The following is a 21558-nucleotide window of genomic DNA, read 5'->3' on the forward strand; positions in this document are numbered from 1 at the left end:
GGGGCTGGTGGGGTGTGTGTGGGGGTGGGAGTAAAGAGGGTGGTGGGAGTGGGAGTAAAGAGGGTGGTGGGAGTGAAGGGGGTGGTGGGAGGGTGTGTGGGAGTGGGAGTAAAGAGGGTGGTGGGAGTGGGAGTAAAGAGGGTGGTGGGAGTGAAGGGGGTGGTGGGAGGGTGTGTGGGAGTGGGAGTGAAGGGGCTGGTGGGGTGTGTGTGGGAGTGGGAGTAAAGAGGGTGGTGGGAGTGGGAGTAAAGAGGGTGGTGGGAGTGAAGGGGGTGGTGGGAGGGTGTGTGGGAGTGGGAGTGAAGGGGCTGGTGGGGTGTGTGTGGGAGTGGGAGTAAAGAGGGTGGTGGGAGTGAAGGGGGTGGTGGGGTTGGGAGAGAAGGGGGTGGTGGGGGGGGTGGGGTTGGGAGTGAAGGGGGTGGTGGGAGGGTGTGTGGGAGTGGGAGTAAAGAGGGTGGTGGGAGTGGGAGTAAAGAGGGTGGTGGGAGGGTGTGTGGGAGTGGGAGTGAAGGGGGTGGTGGGGGTGGGAGTGAAGGGGGTGGTGGGAGGGTGTGTGGGAGTGGGAGTGAAGAGGGCGGTGGGGTTGGGAGTGAAGGGGCTGGTGGGAGGGTGTGTGGGAGTGGGAGTGAAGGGGGTGGTGGGGGGGTGGGACTGGGAGTGAAGGGGGTGGTGGGAGGGTGTGTGGGAGTGGGAGTAAAGAGGGTAGTGGGAGTGAAGGGGGTGGTGGGAGGGTGTGTGGGAGTGGGAGTGAAGGGGGTGGTGGGAGGGTGTGTGGGAGTGGGAGTAAAGAGGGTAGTGGGAGTGAAGGGGGTGGTGGGAGGGTGTGTGGGAGTGGGAGTGAAGGGGGTGGTGGGGGGGTGGGACTGGGAGTGAAGGGGGTGTGTGGGAGTGGGAGTAAAGAGGGTAGTGGGAGTGAAGGGGGTGGTGGGAGGGTGTGTGGGAGTGGGAGTAAAGAGGGTGGTGGGGGTGGGAGTAAAGAGGGTCATGGGAGTGGGAGTAAAGAGGGTGGTGGGAGTGAAGGGGGTGGTGGGAGGGTGTGTGGGAGTGGGAGTAAAGAGGGTGTGTGGGAGTGGGAGTAAAGAGGGTGGTGGGAGTGAAGGGGGTGGTGGGGTGTGTGTGGGAGTGGGAGTGAAGGGGGTGGTGGGAGTGAAGGGGCTGGTGGGGGGGTGGGACTGGGAGTGAAGGGGCTGGTGGGGTGTGTGTGGGAGTGGGAGTAAAGAGGGTGGTGGGAGTGAAGGGGGTGGTGGGAGGGTGTGTGGGACTGGGAGTGAAGGGGGTGGTGGGAGGGTGTGTGGGAGTGGGAGTGAAGAGGGTGGTGGGGTTGGGAGCGAAGGGGGTGGCGGGAGTGAAGGGGGTGGTGGGAGTGAAGGGGGTGGTGGGAGGGTGTGTGGGAGTGGGAGTGAAGGGGGTGGTGGGGGGGTGGGACTGGGAGTGAAGGGGGTGGTGGGAGTGAAGGGGGTGGTGGGAGGGTGTGTGGGAGTGGGAGTAAAGAGGGTGGTGGGAGTGAAGGGGGTGGTGGGAGGGTGTGTGGGAGTGGGAGTGAAGGGGGTGGTGGGAGGGTGTGTGGGAGTGGGAGTGAAGGGGGTGGTGGGAGGGTGTTTGGGAGTGGGAGTGAAGGGGGTGGTGGGAGGGTGTTTGGGAGTGGGAGTGAAGAGGGTGGTGGGAGTGAAGGGGGTGGTGGGAGGGTGTGTGGGAGTGGGAGTGAAGGGGGTGGTGGGGGGGTGGGACTGGGAGTGAAGGGGGTGGTGGGAGGGTGTGTGGGAGTGGGAGTAAAGAGGGTGGTGGGAGTGAAGGGGGTGGTGGGAGGGTGTGTGGGAGTGGGAGTGAAGGGGGTGGTGGGGGTGGGAGTAAAGAGGGTGGTGGGGGTGGGAGTAAAGAGGGTCATGGGAGTGGGAGTAAAGAGGGTGGTGGGAGTGAAGGGGGTGGTGGGAGGGTGTGTGGGAGTGGGAGTAAAGAGGGTGTGTGGGAGTGAAGGGGGTGGTGGGGTGTGTGTGGGAGTGGGAGTGAAGGGGCTGGTGGGAGTGAAGGGGGTGGTGGGAGGGTGTGTGGGAGTGGGAGTGAAGGGGGTGGTGGGGGGGTGGGACTGGGAGTGAAGGGGGTGGTGGGAGGGTGTGTGGGACTGGGAGTGAAGGGGGTGGTGGGAGGGTGTGTGGAGTGGGAGTGAAGAGGGTGGTGGGGTTGGGAGCGAAGGGGGTGGCGGGAGTGAAGGGGGTGGTGGGAGTGAAGGGGGTGGTGGGAGGGTGTGTGGGAGTGGGAGTGAAGGGGGTGGTGGGGGGGTGGGACTGGGAGTGAAGGGGGTGGTGGGAGGGTGTGTGGGAGTGGGAGTGAAGGGGGTGGTGGGTGGGTGGGACTGGGAGTGAAGGGGGTGGTGGGAGGGTGTGTGGGAGTGGGAGTAAAGAGGGTAGTGGGAGTGAAGGGGGTGGTGGGAGGGTGTGTGGGAGTGGGAGTAAAGAGGGTGGTGGGAGTGAAGGGGGTGGTGGGAGGGTGTGTGGGAGTGGGAGTGAAGGGGGTGGTGGGGGTGGGAGTAAAGAGGGTGGTGGGGGTGGGAGTAAAGAGGGTCATGGGAGTGGGAGTAAAGAGGGTGGTGGGAGTGAAGGGGGTGGTGGGAGGGTGTGTGGGAGTGGGAGTAAAGAGGGTGGTGGGAGTGAAGGGGCTGGTGGGGTGTGTGTGGGAGTGGGAGTAAAGAGGGTGGTGGGAGTGAAGGGGGTGGTGGGGTGTGTGTGGGAGTGGGAGTGAAGGGGGTGGTGGGAGTGAAGGGGGTGGTGGGGTGTGTGTGGGAGTGGGAGTGAAGGGGGTGGTGGGAGTGAAGAGGGTGGTGGGAGGGTGTGTGGGAGTGGGAGTGAAGGGGGTGGTGGGGGGGTGGGACTGGGAGTGAAGGGGCTGGTGGGAGGGTGTGTGGGAGTGGGAGTGAAGGGGGTGGTGGGGGGGTGGGACTGGGAGTGAAGGAGGTGGTGGGAGTGAAGGGGGTGGTGGGAGGGTGTGTGGGAGTGGGAGTAAAGAGGGTGGTGGGAGTGAAGGGGGTGGTGGGAGGGTGTGTGGGAGTGGGAGTAAAGAGGGTGGTGGGGTTGGGAGCGAAGGGGGTGGCGGGAGTGAAGGGGGTGGTGGGAGTGAAGGGGGTGGTGGGAGGGTGTGTGCGAGTGGGAGTGAAGGGGGTGGTGGGGGGGTGGGACTGGGAGTGAAGGAGGTGGTGGGAGTGAAGGGGGTGGTGGGAGGGTGTGTGGGAGTGGGAGTAAAGAGGGTGGTGGGAGTGAAGGGGGTGGTGGGAGGGTGTGTGGGAGTGGGAGTAAAGAGGGTGGTGGGGTTGGGAGCGAAGGGGGTGGCGGGAGTGAAGGGGGTGGTGGGAGTGAAGGGGGTGGTGGGAGGGTGTGTGGGAGTGGGAGTGAAGGGGGTGGTGGGGGGGTGGGACTGGGAGTGAAGGGGGTGGTGGGAGTGAAGGGGGTGGTGGGAGGGTGTGTGGGAGTGGGAGTGAAGGGGGTGGTGGGAGGGTGTGTGGGAGTGGGAGTGAAGGGGGTGGTGGGAGGGTGTGTGGGAGTGGGAGTGAAGGGGGTGGTGGGGGGTGGGACTGGGAGTGAAGGGGGTGGTGGGAGGGTGTGTGGGAGTGGGAGTAAAGAGGGTAGTGGGAGTGAAGGGGGTGGTGGGAGGGTGTGTGGGAGTGGGAGTAAAGAGGGTGGTGGGAGTGAAGGGGGTGGTGGGAGGGTGTGTGGGAGTGGGAGTGAAGGGGGTGGTGGGGGTGGGAGTAAAGAGGGTGGTGGGGGTGGGAGTAAAGAGGGTCATGGGAGTGGGAGTAAAGAGGGTGGTGGGAGTGAAGGGGGTGGTGGGAGGGTGTGTGGGAGTGGGAGTAAAGAGGGTGTGTGGGAGTAGGAGTAAAGAGGGTGGTGGGAGTGAAGGGGGTGGTGGGGTGTGTGTGGGAGTGGGAGTGAAGGGGGTGGTGGGAGTGAAGGGGGTGGTGGGGTGTGTGTGGGAGTGGGAGTGAAGGGGGTGCTGGGAGTGAAGAGGGTGGTGGGAGGGTGTGTGGGAGTGGGAGTGAAGGGGGTGGTGGGGGGGTGGGACTGGGAGTGAAGGGGGTGGTGGGAGGGTGTGTGGGAGTGGGAGTGAAGGGGGTGGTGGGAGGGTGTGTGGGAGTGGGAGTGAAGAGGGTGGTGGGGTTGGGAGCGAAGGGGGGTGGCGGGAGTGAAGGGGGTGGTGGGAGTGAAGGGGGTGGTGGGAGGGTGTGTGGGAGTGGGAGTGAAGGGGGTGGTGGGGGGGTGGGACTGGGAGTGAAGGGGGTGGTGGGAGTGAAGGGGGTGGTGGGAGGGTGTGTGGGAGTGGGAGTGAAGGGGGTGGTGGGGGGGTGGGACTGGGAGTGAAGGGGCTGGTGGGGTGTGTGTGGGAGTGGGAGTAAAGAGGGTGGTGGGAGTGAAGGGGGTGGTGGGAGGGTGTGTGGGAGTGGGAGTGAAGGGGGTGGTGGGAGGGTGTGTGGGAGTGGGAGTGAAGGGGGTGGTGGGAGGGTGTGTGGGAGTGGGAGTGAAGGGGGTGGTGGGAGGGTGGTGGGAGTGGGAGTGAAGGGGCTGGTGGGGTGTGTGTGGGAGTGGGAGTGAAGGGGGTGGTGGGGGGGTGGGACTGGGAGTGAAGGGGGTGGTGGGAGGGTGTATGGGAGTGGGAGTAAAGAGGGTAGTGGAGTGAAGGGGGTGGTGGGAGGGTGTGTGGGAGTGGGAGTGAAGGGGCTGGTGGGGTGTGTGTGGGAGTGGGAGTGAAGGGGGTGGTGGGGGTGGGAGTGAAGAGGGTGGTGGGGGTGGGAGTAAAGAGGGTGGTGGGAGTGAAGGGGGGTGGTGGGAGGGTGTGTGGGAGTGGGAGTGAAGGGGGTGGTGGGGGTGGGAGTAAAGAGGGTGGTGGGGGTGGGAGTAAAGAGGGTCATGGGAGTGGGAGTAAAGAGGGTCATGGGAGTGGGAGTAAAGAGGGTGGTGGGAGGGTGTGTGGGAGTAAAGAGGGTGTGTGGGAGTGGGAGTAAAGAGGGTGTGTGGGAGTGGGAGTAAAGAGGGTGGTGGGAGTGAAGGGGGTGGTGGGGTTTGTGTGGGAGTGGGAGTGAAGGGGGTGGTGGGAGTGAAGGGGGTGGTGGGGTGTGTGTGGGAGTGGGAGTGAAGGGGGTGGTGGGAGTGAAGAGGGTGGTGGGAGGGTGTGTGGGAGTGGGAGTGAAGGGGGTGGTGGGGGGGTGGGACTGGGAGTGAAGAGGGTGGTGGGAGTGAAGGGGGTGGTGGGAGGGTGTGTGGGAGTGGGAGTGAAGGGGGTGGTGGGAGTGAAGGGGGTGGTGGGAGGGTGTGTGGGAGTGGGAGTAAAGAGGGTGGTGGGAGTGAAGGGGGTGGTGGGAGGGTGTGTGGGAGTGGGAGTGAAGGGGGTGGTGGGGGTGGGAGTAAAGAGGGTGGTGGGGGTGGGAGTAAAGAGGGTCATGGGAGTGGGAGTAAAGAGGGTGGTGGGAGTGAAGGGGGTGGTGGGAGGGTGTGTGGGAGTGAAGGGGGTGGTGGGGGGGTGGGACTGGGAGTGAAGGGGGTGGTGGGAGTGAAGGGGGTGGTGGGGGGGTGGGACTGGGAGTGAAGGGGGTGGTGGGAGGGTGTGTGGGACTGGGAGTGAAGGGGGTGGTGGGAGGGTGTGTGGGAGTGGGAGTGAAGAGGGTGGTGGGAGGGTGTGTGGGAGTGGGAGTGAAGAGGGTGGTGGGGTTGGGAGTGAAGGGGGGTGGTGGGAGGGTGTGTGGGAGTGGGAGTGAAGGGGGTGGTGGGGGGGTGGGACTGGGAGTGAAGGGGGTGGTGGGAGTGAAGGGGGTGGTGGGAGGGTGTGTGGGAGTGGGAGTGAAGGGGCTGGTGGGGTGTGTGTGGGAGTGGGAGTAAAGAGGGTGGTGGGAGTGAAGGGGGTGGTGGGAGGGTGTGTGGGAGTGGGAGTGAAGGGGGTGGTGGGAGGGTGTGTGGGAGTGGGAGTGAAGGGGGTGGTGGGAGGGTGTGTGGGAGTGGGAGTGAAGGGGGTGGTGGGGGTGGGAGTAAAGAGGGTGGTGGGGGTGGGAGTAAAGAGGGTGGTGGGAGTGGGAGTGAAGGGGGTGGTGGGAGGGTGTGTGGGAGTGGGAGTAAAGAGGGTGGTGGGAGTGAAGGGGGTGGTGGGAGGGTGTGTGGGAGTGGGAGTGACGGGGGTGGTGGGGTTGGGAGCGAAGGGGGTGGTGGTGTTGGGAGCGAAGGGGGTGGTGGGGGGGTGGGACTGGGAGTGAAGGGGGTGGTGGGGGGGTGGGACTGGGAGTAAAGAGGGTGGTGGGAGTGAAGGGGGTGGTGGGAGGGTGTGTGGGAGTGGGAGTGACGGGGGTGGTGGGGTTGGGAGCGAAGGGGGTGGTGGGGTTGGGAGCGAAGGGGGTGGTGGGGGGGTGGGACTGGGAGTGAAGGGGGTGGTGGGGGGGTGGGACTGGGAGTAAAGAGGGTGGTGGGAGTGAAGTGGCTGGTGGGGTGTGTGTGGGAGTGGGAGTGAAGGGGATGGTGGGGGGGTGGGAGTAAAGAGGGTGGTGGGAGTGAAGGGGATGGTGGGGGGGTGGGACTGGGAGTGAAGGGGGTGGTGGGGGTGAGCGTGAAGGGGATGGGGGGGTGGAGGGGGTGTTGGGGACAGTGGGGGTAGGAGGGGTGGGATGAAGGAGGTGGGGGTGGAGGAGGTGAAATGGACATTGGAAACAGTCAGGAACTGGTTTCTTGATTGGCTCTTTTCCTTTTCCAGACCAATCTTAAGACCGATTGCAACAACAACTGATATTTGTACAGCACCTTCTGATTCTTAGAAACATCGCAAGGATGCATAACCAGACTAAATTCGCAGCCAGCCAAATGAAGCAATAGGAAGGGTAACTTTATCAAATAGTTTTAATGAAGGGCTTAAAGGTGGAGAGAGAGAGAGAGAGATGGAAAGGATTAGAGTGAAAATTCCAGAACTTAGGGCTTAGACACAGCCACCAATGGTGGAGCAAACAGTGTGTGAGGCCAAAGTTATTCACACTGACCTTGGCCGAGATCAGTTAAGTGTCCTTGTAGGATTAATTTATTTTTTAGTGCGTTTGAAGTGTGAAAACTTCAGCCTGTTTCCAGGACTTTTTTTTTAAACTTGCATTGTCTTCACTTCTTTAAACAGGTGAAATATTTTTGCAGCTTAAAACCCCTTTAGAAGAGGTTTATAAAATCTATTGTTATCATCACGATGATGCCAACAGTCTGCTTGAAACATACGACAAAGACGACGAAATTCAGCGGCTTTTAAGAAATCAAGTTGTTGCTCTGAAGTAAGTAATTGGTGTTTTGAGTCAGTAAATCAGTCGACTGTGGGTAGCAATCCTGATTAGGAGCTTATAAGTTTGGGTTCAAGTCCCACATGAGAGGCTTCACTAAGTAATGGAGGCTGACACTTCCAGCACAGTATGGAGGGAGTGCTGCACTGCCAGAGGTGCTCTCTTTTGAATGAGACATTAAATCGAGGCCCTGTCTGTCCTTTTAGGTGGAGGCAAAAAATTCCAGGCCACTGTTTCGCTCTCTAAGTCCCCCCATTGTGCCCTGGCCAATATTAATCCCTCAAATAACATCAGAGGTCATGTGGTCAAGAATCATATGATCAAACCTCCAAGAATGCCTCCAACTAGAGTTGGCAGCCCTTTGTTGGGGATCAGGTAGAATGATCACAGTAACAAAAACAGAATTACCTGGAAAAACTCAACAGGTCTGGCAGCATCGATGGAGAAGAAAAGAGTTGACGTTTCGAGTCCTCATGACCCTTCCACAGAACTGGTGGAAGGGTCATGAGGACTCGAAACATCAACTCTTTTCTTCTCCACCGATGCTGCCAGACCTGCTGAGTTTTTCCAGGTAATTCTGTTTTTGTTTTGGATTTCCAGCATCCGCAGTTTTTTGTTTTTATCAGAATGATCACAGTGCTGAACCTGTTCTCCATTGCATCTGATCCACGTCCTTTTTGACATGTAAGTGTTCATTGAGTTCGAAGAGTACCCTCACCTTGAGGAGAGCACCAATATAAGAGTCTGAAAAGCTGCCCGGTGATACTTAATAACATGACTTATACTGATAAAAGAGACATGCTGTCAAAGCTTTTCATCTTGCACCTATCAGGGCCAACCAATCAGCACCCTTTTCTCATGCAGTTTAAATTGTTGCTCCCTTTCAAATTTGGTATTCTTGTACCTGTCCTGATGAGTGCAAGATGAAAAGCTTCTACAGCTTGTCTCTTTTTTCAGCAATATATCTTTTTTTGTTAAATTATAGCCTTCAATTTGTTTTTTTTTCTAAATTTTTATTTAAGTTTTTAACTTGTTTTAATTATGGTTTATTTCTTTTAAAATTAGGAAAATATACCAGGAACAGTGAGTATACAATTTTATCCAAAAAAATTGCTTCCACTTTTATCTTTCCTACATCCTCTTGCTCTCACTCTGGCTCTCTTTAAGCACACTATGATTTATGCATTAGAGCTTTCACTAGAATAACTCTTTGTTCTGTGGCTGTTTAGTCATCGTTTGGTTGCCCTGCCGACATGACAATTAATTCAGGAAAATAATCTCTAAATATCTGAGTGAATGTTTATCCAGAATTATTGGTCACCCACCAAAACAGACAGGATTATAAATTAAGCTCGTTATCAAATCATTCATTTAAAATTTATAGGTATTACCTTTCTCGGAAAAGACATTTGGAATATCAACAACTAAAGCTACATATTTCCCGAAAATAAATTGAGTGAGTTCAGTGAATTTTGAACAATGTGGAAAGTTATAGGTGAAATGTAAAAACATGAGTCCTTCCTGGAATAAATAGAATATGGGATTGTACAATTGATGCTCACCACCACCTTCTCAAGGGCAATTAGGGATGGGCAATGAATGCTGGCCTAGCCAGCGACGCCCACATCCTGTGAAAGGGATACATATAAAAATATAGTTAAATGTGTAATGGATAACAATAGGTGTAAACTGTGATACTTTTATGGACCGTATCATAATATTTTGCAATGTACCAACAGCAATGGGATGCAAAGTTCAAATCCCAAGAGTTTGAATGGTTTCACTCATTAACCAGCAAAGTAAGAACAATGCGTTCCCTTGGACAGGCCTTAGAATCAAGAAACCATCTCCCATGAATCTATTTCATACCTAAATTTTGCAACAGGTACTTATCCAACTGTCTCTCCATTGTTTCCCCCACCCCCCCCCCCATCTGTTTTCTAGTAGGTCCTTTTCAATCCCCCATGGACACCCACTCCATCTGGGCAAATATAGTACAGTATTTGGCTTCCCTTCATTCCTGGGATCCTTTCCCATTCCCCCCCCCCCCCGCCCCCCGCCAAAAAATGTTGTCTCACCAATATATTGCAAAGCTCGAAAGAGGTTGGTTTCGAGTGAGCGTTTATAAGGCACCTTTCACAACCTTGGGACATCCCAATACGATTTATAGCCAATGAGGTGCTTCTGAAGTGTAGTCACTGTTGTAATGTTGAAAATGTGGTAGCCAATTGTGCAGAACAAGCTCCCACAAACAGCAATGCCTTATTTGGCTAAATAATTTGTCTCAGTGATGCTGTTAAAGGCTTGAAAGCCTGGTTTGCTCAGTTGATAGTTTAGGATGAGTTAGTTCAAGTTCCACTGCAGGGCTTGAGTATGTAATCCTGGTTGATAACCCAATGTCATACTGACTGTGCTGTGTTATCAGATGTCCTTTTTATCAAAGGAGACATCAAAGCGAGTCCCTGTTCAGGTGGATCACAAAGAGTACTGTTCAAAGAAAAACCTGGAGGAATCCCAGCCAACATTCTTCCTGTTGTGAACACCACTGAAAGAAAAGAAATGAACTGCTCATTATCTCATTTCTGTTTGTGGAACCTTGCTCCGAACATATTGGCTGCATAAAGTGACTTCTCTTCAACAATAATTCTTTGGCTGTGAAGTATTTTAGGCTGCCTGGAGTACATAATCAGGCACTTTATAAATCCAAGTTAGAGTCGTGGACTGATACAGCTCAGAAGGAGGCCATTTAGCCCATCATGCCTGTGCTGTCTCTTTGAAAGCCCTATCCAATTAGACAAACACCCCTGCTCTTTCCCCATAGCCCTGCATACATTTCCCTGCAAGGATTTATCCAATTTTCTTTTTGAAATTTACTATTGAATCTGCTTCCACCACCCTTCAAGCAGCACATTCCAGATCACAAGAATTGTTTATTTTCTATTATTGAATTAACTGATAATTATTAATTAATTTTCTTTCAATGAAACCTTTTAGTTGACCCTCATCCTCGGTAACTCTTTGTTTTGGAGTGGGTGGAAGAGTTCTTGATATCTGCTACCAATTGTATGAAGATGTGTTTCCTGATATCGTGCCCTGAACAGCCTGGCTCTGATTTTAAGGTTCTTCCCTCTTGTTCTGGGCTCCTCCCACCAGAGAAAATAGTTTCTCCCTATATACACTATCAGCTCTTTTAATCATCTTAAAATACCTCAAGGAGCTGAATGATCTACTCGAGTTCTTAGATCTTCAAAATGCTGTTAAACATTGATTAAAGTTGTTTGCTTGTAAGTGGAAATAGAATCCTGTTTGACACATAACAGCTTCTGTGTGTGTTTGTGTGTGTGTGTGTGTGTTTTTGCCTCTGTTTCTAGAGGGAAATCCACCTTGTTGGACATGGGCTCGCTGCTTATTAAGCCAGTGCAACGAGTGATGAAGTACCCACTGCTACTGAGTGAGCTTTTCAAATCAACCCCAGAGTTACATGCAGACCACAAACCAGTTGAAGATGCGTTGGCAGCAGTGAGGCAAATCAATGTGAACATTAACGAGTTTAAAAGGAGGAAAGATCTGGGTAAGGAAATTGTTCAAAAAAGCCTGTTGTTCATCGTCGTAAACACTTAGATATAAAAGGGAGATACTTATCACAGGTTTTGAGAGTGAAAATTGCCTGGATCATGTGACTGAAGCTGCTCCAAGAGTAAATGAAACATCCAACCAAATCCAACGGAGTCTTGGACAATTACATCCCAAAGTCTGATGGGAGGAGATTCTTCTTTTCAACACATTTTGGAAAAGGTTTTCTGCAATTTGATTGGTAGAAAACAGACCAATGTGGAAAGAAGTTTGGTGTAGCCCCTTACAAAATCCATGACCTCGCCATTGGATTTAGGGGCACAGTCAGGCCAAGTATGAGCAGAATGTGGAGTCAGACCAGTTTATACAGAGTCTCAGTCCAAATCAGTAACCAGGTTTGCTGCTGAGAGAGGCAACTTTAGCACCACAACCCCCCACTCTGTCACCAGTGCCCACCTCCTTTTCTCACCCCTCCTATTGCCTTCATCCCCTTGTCCAGACCAGAGACTGCATACAGTCTTAACCAATGGAAGATCCCACTGGCCTCAGGGTGAATAGGAAGGCACTTTTTCCAATAGTGGAGAGGTCAGTAACCTGGGGGCATAGATTTAAGGTAAGAGGTAGAAGGCTAAGAGGGGAGTTGAGGAGAAATTGTTTCGCCCAGAGGTTGGTGGGAGTCTGGAACTCACTGCCTGAAAGGGTGGTTGAATCAGAAACTCTCATAACCTTTAGGAAGTATTTAGATATTCACTTGCGTTGCCATAGCCTCCAGGACCATGGGCCAAGCGCTGGCAAATAGGATTAGTGACCAGTGTGGACATGATGGGCTGAACGGCCTCCTTCTGTGCTGTAAATGTCATTGAGACTATGAGACCCTTCACGCCCATGCTCCACATCAGATTGGAAATGGATACGGTTTACAGGTTTACCCTATCGGGGCATCTCTGAAATTCATTTGTTGCATTGTAAAATTCCTTTGGAAACTTTGTTGACTTGTCTAAAAACCTAAAAAGTTGGGTAGAAAAGCCGTAGATGTGTCCCTTTTACCTGGGAAACTAGCGTAAACTCTGGATCGGCCAATGTGAAGCAAGTTTAGGTGGTATAACCCCAGGGGAAAGGGCACTGGTATAAACTGGGTCGGGGGGGTGGAGGGGCAGTGGTATAATCCAGGAGGTGTGGGAGAGGGGCAGTGGTATAACCCCGGGGGAAAGGGCAGTGGTAAAATCCAGGGGGGTGGGGGATGGGTAGTGGTATAATCCGCGGGGTGGGGAAGAGGCAGTGGTATAACCTGAGGAGAAGGGGCAGTGTTTTAACTTGGGGAGCGGTGGGGGGTAATGATAAAACATGAGGTGGAGAGGAAGGACAGCAGTGGTAGCCTGGGGGGCAGTTGTTGCAGTCGGCAGGAGGGGCTGGAGGGGTGGGAGTGTGAAGGGGCAATTCTGGCCTTTGGGCTCTGACTTTCTTAGCCTGGTGATGTGGCCATTGGAAACTGAGCAAATCAGTTCTCTTTGTATTTATATTTTTATTATGTATGATAAATTATAAATGAATTAAAAAGGCCCATTTGACCTTTATGTTTGGTGGCTTGCTGAATGAACCCAAAACAGAATAGCAGTTTCTCTGAAGATTGAGGTTTCAACTTTAAGATGTGGTTTCTAAGGCTCTGTGGTCCTAACAATTTATAAATCAAAAAAACAATAGCCCTGGACACAGCTGCTGTACAGTGAGTTTAGTTTCTCCCCTCTTCTGCAATGTATTTGCTAGGATGGTGAAATTTTACCAAATGACCGAGAGATAATCGGCTAAGTTCATTAGAGGCTGCAGGATCTCTGAGAGTCAAACGCCGCTCATGTCACATTCCTCTGGAACTGGGGGTTTCAAAACCTGTCCTAAGAAAGACGCACACAAAATTTTCTACTGTAGGATTAATTTACTTCACTTGCTAACTTATTCCCTAGTGATGAAGTACAAGAAAAGTGATGAGGATGAGTCTCTAAGAGACAAGCTGTCCAAGGTGAACATTCGGTCAATCAGAAAAAAGTCCAACCGAGTCACCAGTCACCTGAAGATCCTGACTGGGGGGGAGCTGCAGGTATTTGCCATGTTATACACCCTGAGCTGTGCTTCGACCTTCTATCTTCTCCACCAAGGATCCTTACTTCCAATACCATTATATCTCCAATTTCTGTCTCTGCCTCCACCTATCCGCTGCAGAAACCCCCATCTCCCAGACTCAACTATCCGAGACTCCATGGCTGGCCTCTCACCTTACATCCTCTGCAAGCTTCAGCTCATCCAAAACTCTGCTGCCTTGTAACCTAGCAACAGGTCCCCATCACCTACCAGCCCTGTGCTCGATGATCTGTCTTGGCGTGCCTCAGATTTATAATTGTCATCCTTTGTATTCAGGTCGCTCGTTAGCCTGGCCCCCTCCCTAACTCTTTCACCACTTCCAGCACACAACACCCTGAGCCCCTCCAAATCTGGCCTCCAGTACATCCCTAATTCCTTTTGCCCCACTATTGGTGCCTGAGCCTTCAGCTGTCAAGACCTTGAGCTCTGCTATTCCCTTCCAAAATCTCCCCCGCTTCTCTCTCCACCTTCCTGCTTTGTGATGCCCTTGGAAACTTACCTATTTGACAAAGCTTTTGGTCTTAATATTTTCTGATATATCTGTGATAATCCTCCCATGATGCTCTTTGGGATATTTTATTTGTTAAACTTGTTAAATAATTACAAGTTGTTGTTATCTAGATTCCACATTATATTTTGAATTGAATTCTATAGCACTTGTCATTTAAACAAAAAAGCTAATCGAAATCTCCATTTTATCACCTTTATCCTCCTGAGATACAGCGAATCTGGAGCCCAAACCTCTCAGTTTTTCCACATCGCCACCCCATTCAAAGTATAATTATTGCTATATATATATATATATATAAAAATATAAAACAAAAAACTGCGGATGCTGGAAATCCAAAACAAAAACATAAACAGAAATACTGGGAAAAACTCAGCAGGTCTGGCAGCATCGGTGGAGAAGAACACAGTTGACGTTTCGAGTCCTCATGACCCTTCAACAGAAGTTGAAGGGTCATGAGGACTCGAAACATCAACCATAATTATTGCTTTCATAGTTTTGCTACCTCCTATTAATAAACACTAATTTCCATCAGCTATCTCTTGGCCCATTCCATCATCTTATCAATATCCACCCACACACAACCCCCCCGCGGCCCTCAGAATGAGTTACTATGGCTGCTCTTTCAGAATTTTCAGCAAGTTTTGACATTCCAGCCTCTATCCCGATATCCAAGTCAGCCATGTAGCTAAGGAAATAATAGCAGAAAATGCTGGAAAAACTCAGCAGGTCTGGCAGCATCTGTGGAGAGAGGAACCGAGTTAACGTTTCGAGTCTGCATGACTCTTCTTCAGAGCCATGAAGAGCTAACGAAACAACCATGGCCTGGCTTGACAGCTCATCTATCTGGAGGCTAGTTTTATGAGCTCATATCCTAGGCAGGAAGGAGGGTCTGGGCTAAAAACTCCTTGAATTTAATTGGCTTTAAGATGGCATCAGCAGCAATGGGAGCTGGATTTGAGTTGATCTTCTGTGACAGATACGATAATCCCATTAGGTGATCCCAAGCTGTTCTTCGGGATACAGTTACTGATCAATCATCCGCTCAGGTTCATCATAAAGAAAAGTGAGAGCCAAGGGGTAACCAGACACAAGGGCATTAAGATTACAACAGGGTTTGGTAGGGTAAATGTAGAGAAGATGTTGGGGGAGCCTAAAACTAGGGGCCACAGATATAAGGCAGTCACTAACAAATCCAATGGGGAATTCAGGAGGAACTTCTTTACCCAGAGAGCGGTGAGAATGCAGAACTCACAGCCACAGTGAGTGGTGGAGATAAGCGGCAAAGATGCATCCAAGGGGAAACTCAATAAGCAGGTGAGAGACGAGAATCAGGGGATATGTTTGTGGTGAGATAAAGTGGGGTTGGAGGAGATTCATATGGAGCAAAAACACCAGCTTGGAGCTGTTGGGCTGATGGGTCTGTCCCTATGCTGAATATTCTGTGTAATCCTAAATCAAATACCCAGTCTGTGATCCTTTGACCATTGACAGTGAATTGCAATAGGCACTTCCAGTGTGTACAAAGGCTGAACAGATTGGAACTTTTGCCCTTAAAACCAAGTTTACTATATTTACATAATTATAATATATCTGATGATATATCCTGGCAGAGACATCCACCATCTCAGCATTGAAGCTGAGTTACTGATTAGCTTAGTTTGCTTGAACGTTCTGCTGGTGTTTAAAACCATACAGTTTGACAACAGTGAAGCCTCTGCCACTTGTCCAGCCCGACCACTTGGCTGGCTGAAGACTGACTCGCAAATGTTGTTTGTAGCGGAGTTGGACGAATGGCTTATCCAGCTGCAGGTTTGAAATGTCGCCTTGTGTATGCATTTGCATAAATTATATTTGGTTATTTACAGGTCAAAGATGAGACATTTGATAGAGAAGAGAAAACATTTCGAAACTTGGAGAAGGCTGTGAGACTTTGTTCAAAGAATACTTTCTGTTACCTTCAAAACATTCAGGTAAATGTTAGTGCTGTTGATGAGTTGATTATTAACAAGGCTTTACCCAACTTTGTGCTGGTGACTGAAGTTATAGAACCACAGCCACTTTTGGGACTTATTTTATGTGTAAATTGTAGAAAACTGAACTGCCTCTTTATCTGTGGAGACATGTATTAAAGCCAGAAAGTTAATAAACTTTACACTGGTACAGTAAGCTTTTCTGCTACATGTAGGTTACAGGAATATTAAGAATATGTTTCACTCAATGAACTTTCATGGGCCAGGTGCCAGTTGTTGGGTCTCGGGAGAGCCTTATCTGAATACGCTCAGGGTGACAAGGTGCACAGATGTATAAAACGGAAATCACATTTCCTTGTGCCCTGCTAGGGAAACACACTAACATTTCTCCGAATCTGTTGTGGGACCTCCCCAAAACACTTTACAGTCAATTAAGTATTTTTAGAAGGGTAGTCACTGTTGTAACGTAGGAAACACAGCAACAATTTGCACACAGCAAGCTCCCACAAACAGCAAAGTGACGATGACCAGATAATCTGTTTTTGCTATTTTGACCGGGGGATAAGTATTACCCAGTGCACCATGGATAACTTCAAAATCATTCCACGGGATCATTTACATCCACCAAAGAGTGTAGACAGGACTCCAGTTTAATGTCTCACCTGAATGATGGCCCTCCAACAGTGCAGCACTCCCTCAGTACTGTCCCTCTGATAGTGCAGCATTCCCTCAGTACAGACACTCCGACAATGCGGCACTCCCTCAGTACTGACCCTCTGACAGTGCGGCACTCCCTCAGTACTGACCCTCTGACTGTGCGGCACTCCCTCAGTACTGACCCTCTGACAGTGCGGCACTCCCTCAGTACTGACCCTCTGACAGTGCGGCACTCCCTCAGTACTGACCCTCTGACAGTGCGGCACTCCCTCAGTACTGCATTGGGAGTGTCAGCCTGGACTTTGTGCTCAAATTTCTGGAGCAGGACTTGAATCCATGACTAACTGACTCCAAGCAGAGAGTGCTACCCACTGAGCCACAACTGACTCGTGTTAGGCCAGGCCCTGGGGGTAGCTGGTGAAGCAGGTGAAGAGAGGCAGAGGTTCAACACTACAAAGAAAACTTTGAACAGAATATTTCTGAATTCTGAAATTATTTACATTGTTGTTTACCATAAACATTTAGCTGTAGGAAATGGGGTTTGTGTTGACTAAGGTGCCATTCAAAGCACTTGAATTTCTGTTTGTTATTTGCTTGCTTGGGTTTGGGTTTGTTTATTGGCTCCTGATGAAGAATTTAGTGAATAGAAATGGATTTTATTGGCATGAGCAGGAGATGGTGGTTTTTTAAAATTCATTTCTGGGATGTGTGCATCACAGGCTAGAACAGCATTTATTGTCCATCTCTAGTTGCCCTTGAGAAGGTGGTGGTGAGCTGCCTTCTTGAACCGCTGCAGTCCCTATGGTGTAGGTACACCCACAGTGCTGTTAGGAAGGGAGTTCCAGGATTTTGACCCAGCGACAGTGAAGGAACGGCGATATATTTCCAAGTCAGGATGGTGAGTGGCTTGGAGGGGAACTTGCAGGTGGTGGTGTTCTCTTCTATCTGCTGCCCTTGTCCTTCTAGATGGTAGCGGTCGTGGGTTTGGAAGGTGATGCCTAAGGAAGCTTGGTGAATTCCTGCGGTGCATCTTGTAGATGGTACACACACTGCTGCTACTGTGTGTTGGTGGTGGAGGAAGTGAATGTCTGTGAACGGGATGCCAATCAAGTGGGCTGTTTTGTCCTGGATGGTGTTGATCTTCTTGAGTGTTGTGGGAGCTGCACTCATCCAGGCAAGTGGGGAGTATTCTGTCACACTCCTGACTTAAGCCATGTAGATGGTGGACAGGCGTTGGGGAGTCAGGAGGTGAGTTACTCATCGCAGGATTCCTAGCTTCTGACCTGCTCTTGTAACCACGTTATTTATATGACTAGTCCACTTAGGTTCCTGGTCAATGGTAACCCCCAGGATTTGGATAGTGGGGGATTCAGTGATGGTAATGCCATTGAATGTCATGGAGCAATTGGTTAGATTCTCTTTTGTTGGAGATGGTCATTGCCTGACACTTGTGTGGTGCGAATGTTACTTGCTGCTTGTCAACCCAAACCTGAATATTGTCCAGGTCTTGCTGCGTTTGGCCATGAACTGCTTCAGTATCTGAGGAGTTGTGAATGGTGTGGAACATTTTGGAATTATCAGTGAGCATCCCCACTTCTGACCTTATGATGGAAGGAAGGTCATTGATGAAGCAGCTGAAGATGGTTGGGCCGAGGACACTACCCTGAGGAACTCCTGCAGTGATGTCCTGGAGCTGAGATGACTGACCTCCAACAACCACAACCATCTTCCTTTGTGTTAGGTATGACTCCAACCAGGGGAGAGTTCTGCCCTGATTCCCATTGACTCTAGTTTTGCTAGGGCTCCTTGATGCCACACTCGGTCAAACGCTGCCTTGATGTCAACTCGGGAGTTCAGCTCTTTTGTCCATGTTTCAACCAAGGCTGTAATGAGGTCAGGAGCTGAGTGACCCTGGCAGAACCCAGTCTGATCATCAGTGCAAAAACAAAAACAGAATTACCTGGAAAAACTCAGCAGGTCTGGCAGCATCGGCGGAGAAGAAAAGAGTTGACGTTTCGAGTCCTCATGACCCTTCGACAGAACTCAAGAGGACTCGAAACGTCAACTCTTTTCTTCTCCGCCGATGCTGCCAGACCTGCTGAGTTTTTCCCAGGTAATCCTGTTTTTGTTTTTGTTTTGGATTTCCGGCATCCGCAGTTTTTTTTTGTTTTTATCTCTGATCATCAGTGCTAAGCTCGTACCACTAGATGGCACTATTGATGACCCATTCTATCGCTTTACTGATGATTAAAGGTGTAGTGATAATGTCACTGAACTAGTAATTCAGGGGCCCAGGCCAATGCACTGGGGCTGTGAGTTCAAATCCCAGCACAGCAACTGGTAGGATTTAAGTTCATTTAATAAAATGCAGCATTGAAGGATACTCCCAGTAGTGAATCATCAATTGTCATCAAAACCCAGTGCCCTTTAGGGAAAGAAATCTGCTGTCCTTACCCGGTCTGGCCTATATATGCAGATCTGCAGCAACCTTGGAACTCTATCCATTACCACCTCCTCGAGGACAATTAGAGATGGGCAATAAATGCCAGCCTTGCCACCCCCCCCCCAACGCCCACATCCCATGAAAGGAATTTGCGATTGTACTCAACCAGTTTTTCTTTTGCCAATATATTTGTGCCAACCATGATTTTGCCATCAGCCATTTTCTAGACATGACCTCTGCAAACATGCATTAGCTGCAAGGCATTAAATTGCATTGATTGATAAAAAGAAACAACAAAAACTGCTAAATGTCGCGTTTTCAGTGGAATAAATCATCCAGAGGTGCTTCACAGGAGTGAGATCAGTCAAAATTCGATGGAGCAGCATGAGGAGATATTAGAGTCATGGCCAGAAGCTTGGTCAAAGAACTGGCTCTTATAAGAGCAAAGAGTGAGGTTTAGGGAAAGAATTCCGGCGATTAGGGCCGAATATCAGAGACTCAGTTATGTACTGCACTCAAGATTTTAACATGCATTCCCTAAACCCAAAACAAAAAATAAAAAATACCTGGAAAAACTCAGCAGGTCTGGCAGCATCGGTGGAGAAGAGCACAGTTGACGTTTCGAGTCCTCGTGACCCTTCAACAGAACCAAGTAAAAATAGGAGAGGGGTGAAACGTAAAGCTAATTTTTCATCATTAATCTTTATTTTCTTAAAGGTGTTTTGAACAATAGGATAATTATTGTGTTTTGCAGTTGTTAATGGTTGCTTATGTTCTTGTTCAGGAAGGTATGTTATTGGCTGTTCAGAATGTCCATGACCTTCAAAGAATTTTACAGGATTGTGACCACAGAAATTCTGACCCCCTTCAGGAATTGAAGAACTATCAAAATTCCTTTGAAAATTTTGTGAGTACCCTACGTGACATTATAACCCCCTTTCATGTTTGGGTTGCCAACGACCCGCACCCCCCCTCCCCCCCACCCCCGCCAGTATTGCCCTGGAATCTCTAGTAATTAAAGATTAACCTCTTAGACAACACTGGGAGCAAAACCCAGGAGAAAAATCCAAGGGGCTTTGTAAAAAAAAAATGTTTTTTCATCGTTTTCTTTAAACGTTTAGTTTTATAAGGTTATCAAAATGTTGGTGATGGGGGAAGAAAGCTCTGTGGGTGCACAGATTGGTTGGAGGTTAGAGGTCGGAGGTCTTCTGATAAAACCACAAGGAATAACCCAAAGGCAGTTGTCAACCCTGTGCCAGTGGGGCCTGCCTCCCTGACTACTAGAGTCACTGATTTTTGTACCAAACCCCTTTGGGAGGATCTCTGCTATTTTCCATAAATGAATACGCTCATCTAGGTGACCAGTGCCAAGGTGGAAGAACATCCCCAATCAATTCAGTGTCAGTAACAGCGAGATCCAATACAGCACAGAGGAACTGCAGATTATCTGTCAGTCGTGATCTAATTGAGTGCCAGAACTGGCTTGAGGGGCTGAATGGCCTTCTGTTCCTTTTGCCTCTACGCACCCCTCTATACTCCCAGTGTAAATGTTCACAGTCTCCAACTTGGAGAGGGCTTTATCCAAGTTCTGGTATAAAAAGAATATTCCAGCCATTTAAAGGAAAAAGTAAGAGGGAAGCCTAAATGATTGATGGATCGTAACATGTGGAGTAATTATTTAAGCTGCAAAAGGAAAATTTGGGAGGCGATGATTGCTATTTTTTAATATTTTAAAAACCATTTAAATACCATGGCTACAAGAGCAGGTCAGAGGCTGGGAATTCTGCAGCGTTTAACTCACCTCTTGACTCCCCAAAGCCTGTCCACCATCAACAAGGCGCAAGTCAGGACTGTGATGGAATACTCCCCACTTGCCTTGGTGAGTGCAGCTCCAACAACACTCAAGAAGCTCGACACCATCCAGGACAAAGCAGCCTGCTTGATTGGCACCCCATCTACCACCTTCAGCATTCACTCCCTCAACCACTGACACCCAGTGGCAGCAGTGTGTGTACCATCTACAAGATACACTGCAGAAACTCACCAAGGCTGCTTCAACAGAACCTTCCAAAAACCCACAACCTCTACCACCTAGAAGGACAAAGGCAGCAGATGCATGAGGACACCACTGTTCTATTCCACAAAGCCGTTGGTGAAGGACCTAACTAGAGTCAAGCTTTATATATTTTTATAATTATTCACAGAGGTATTCATTAGAAGCATACACCACCTAAGCCAACAACCACAGTTTTTTTTCTAACTATTTATAGTGAATTCAGGTAAATTCCAAGTTAATGCTTGTCATCTGCATACCATTAAAACACAGTTAACACCACCACCTGCCAGTTCCCCTCCAAGTCACTCACCATCCTGACTTGGAAATATATCGCCATTGCTTCACTGTCACTGGGCCAAAATCCTGGTACTCCCTCCCTAACAGCACTGTGGGTGTACCTACACCACATGGACTGCAGCGGTTCAAGAAGGCAGCTCACCACCACCTTCTCAAGGAGAATTAGTGAAGGGCAATGAAAGCTGGTCTAGCCAGCGGTGCCTTCTTGCCAGGAACGAGTGTTAAACAATTCTAAAGAAGGAGATAAAGTCAACTTTGATGAGCAGTTCCACCTTGTCCCTAACGGGTCCAAAGGCTCCATGTAGGCCAGGCAGAAAAAGATTCCTGCCTCTTCCATTCCCTCAAATAATACCGAAATGAAGTAATATTTTTTAAACTTACCTTGACCTCTTTTGACCATTCGACTCCCCGTCTTTCATGTAGTTAAACACCCCACAGGGGCTTCACAGGGAGCAACATTGGATTAAGCCGCATAAGGATATTAGGTCAGGTGACTGAGAGCCTGTCAAAGAGGAGGAGAGAGATAGAGAAGTGGAGAGGCTTAGGGAGAGAATTCTTGAGCTTAGGGCCCAGGCAGCCAAAGGCACGGGCGCCATTGGTGAAGCGACGGAGCTCGGGGATGTGAAAGAGGCCAGAACT

The 21558-nt window shown here is 50.3% G+C and overlaps 1 protein-coding gene across 2 annotated transcripts in view; it reads left to right on the top strand.

Annotated features, from left to right (window-relative positions):
* The window catches only part of arhgef38 (Rho guanine nucleotide exchange factor (GEF) 38), a 110434-nt gene that overhangs the window by 68721 nt on the left and 20155 nt on the right, over positions 1–21558 (top strand). Inside the window, exons 4-9 of one of the 2 annotated variants that reach the window (XM_041193435.1) lie at positions 7126–7273; positions 8345–8362; positions 10651–10850; positions 12811–12944; positions 15362–15466; positions 19351–19473. In XM_041193435.1, coding sequence (XP_041049369.1) covers positions 7126–7273; positions 8345–8362; positions 10651–10850; positions 12811–12944; positions 15362–15466; positions 19351–19473 — 728 coding nt within the window. Of the gene's footprint in view, positions 1–7125; positions 7278–8344; positions 8363–10650; positions 10851–12810; positions 12945–15361; positions 15467–19350; positions 19474–21558 lie in introns of those variants that run through there. The other variant, XM_041193446.1, reaches the window with a different exon arrangement.

Source organism: Carcharodon carcharias, chromosome 1 (genome assembly GCF_017639515.1).
Source record: "Carcharodon carcharias isolate sCarCar2 chromosome 1, sCarCar2.pri, whole genome shotgun sequence".
Lineage (NCBI taxonomy): Eukaryota > Metazoa > Chordata > Chondrichthyes > Lamniformes > Lamnidae > Carcharodon > Carcharodon carcharias.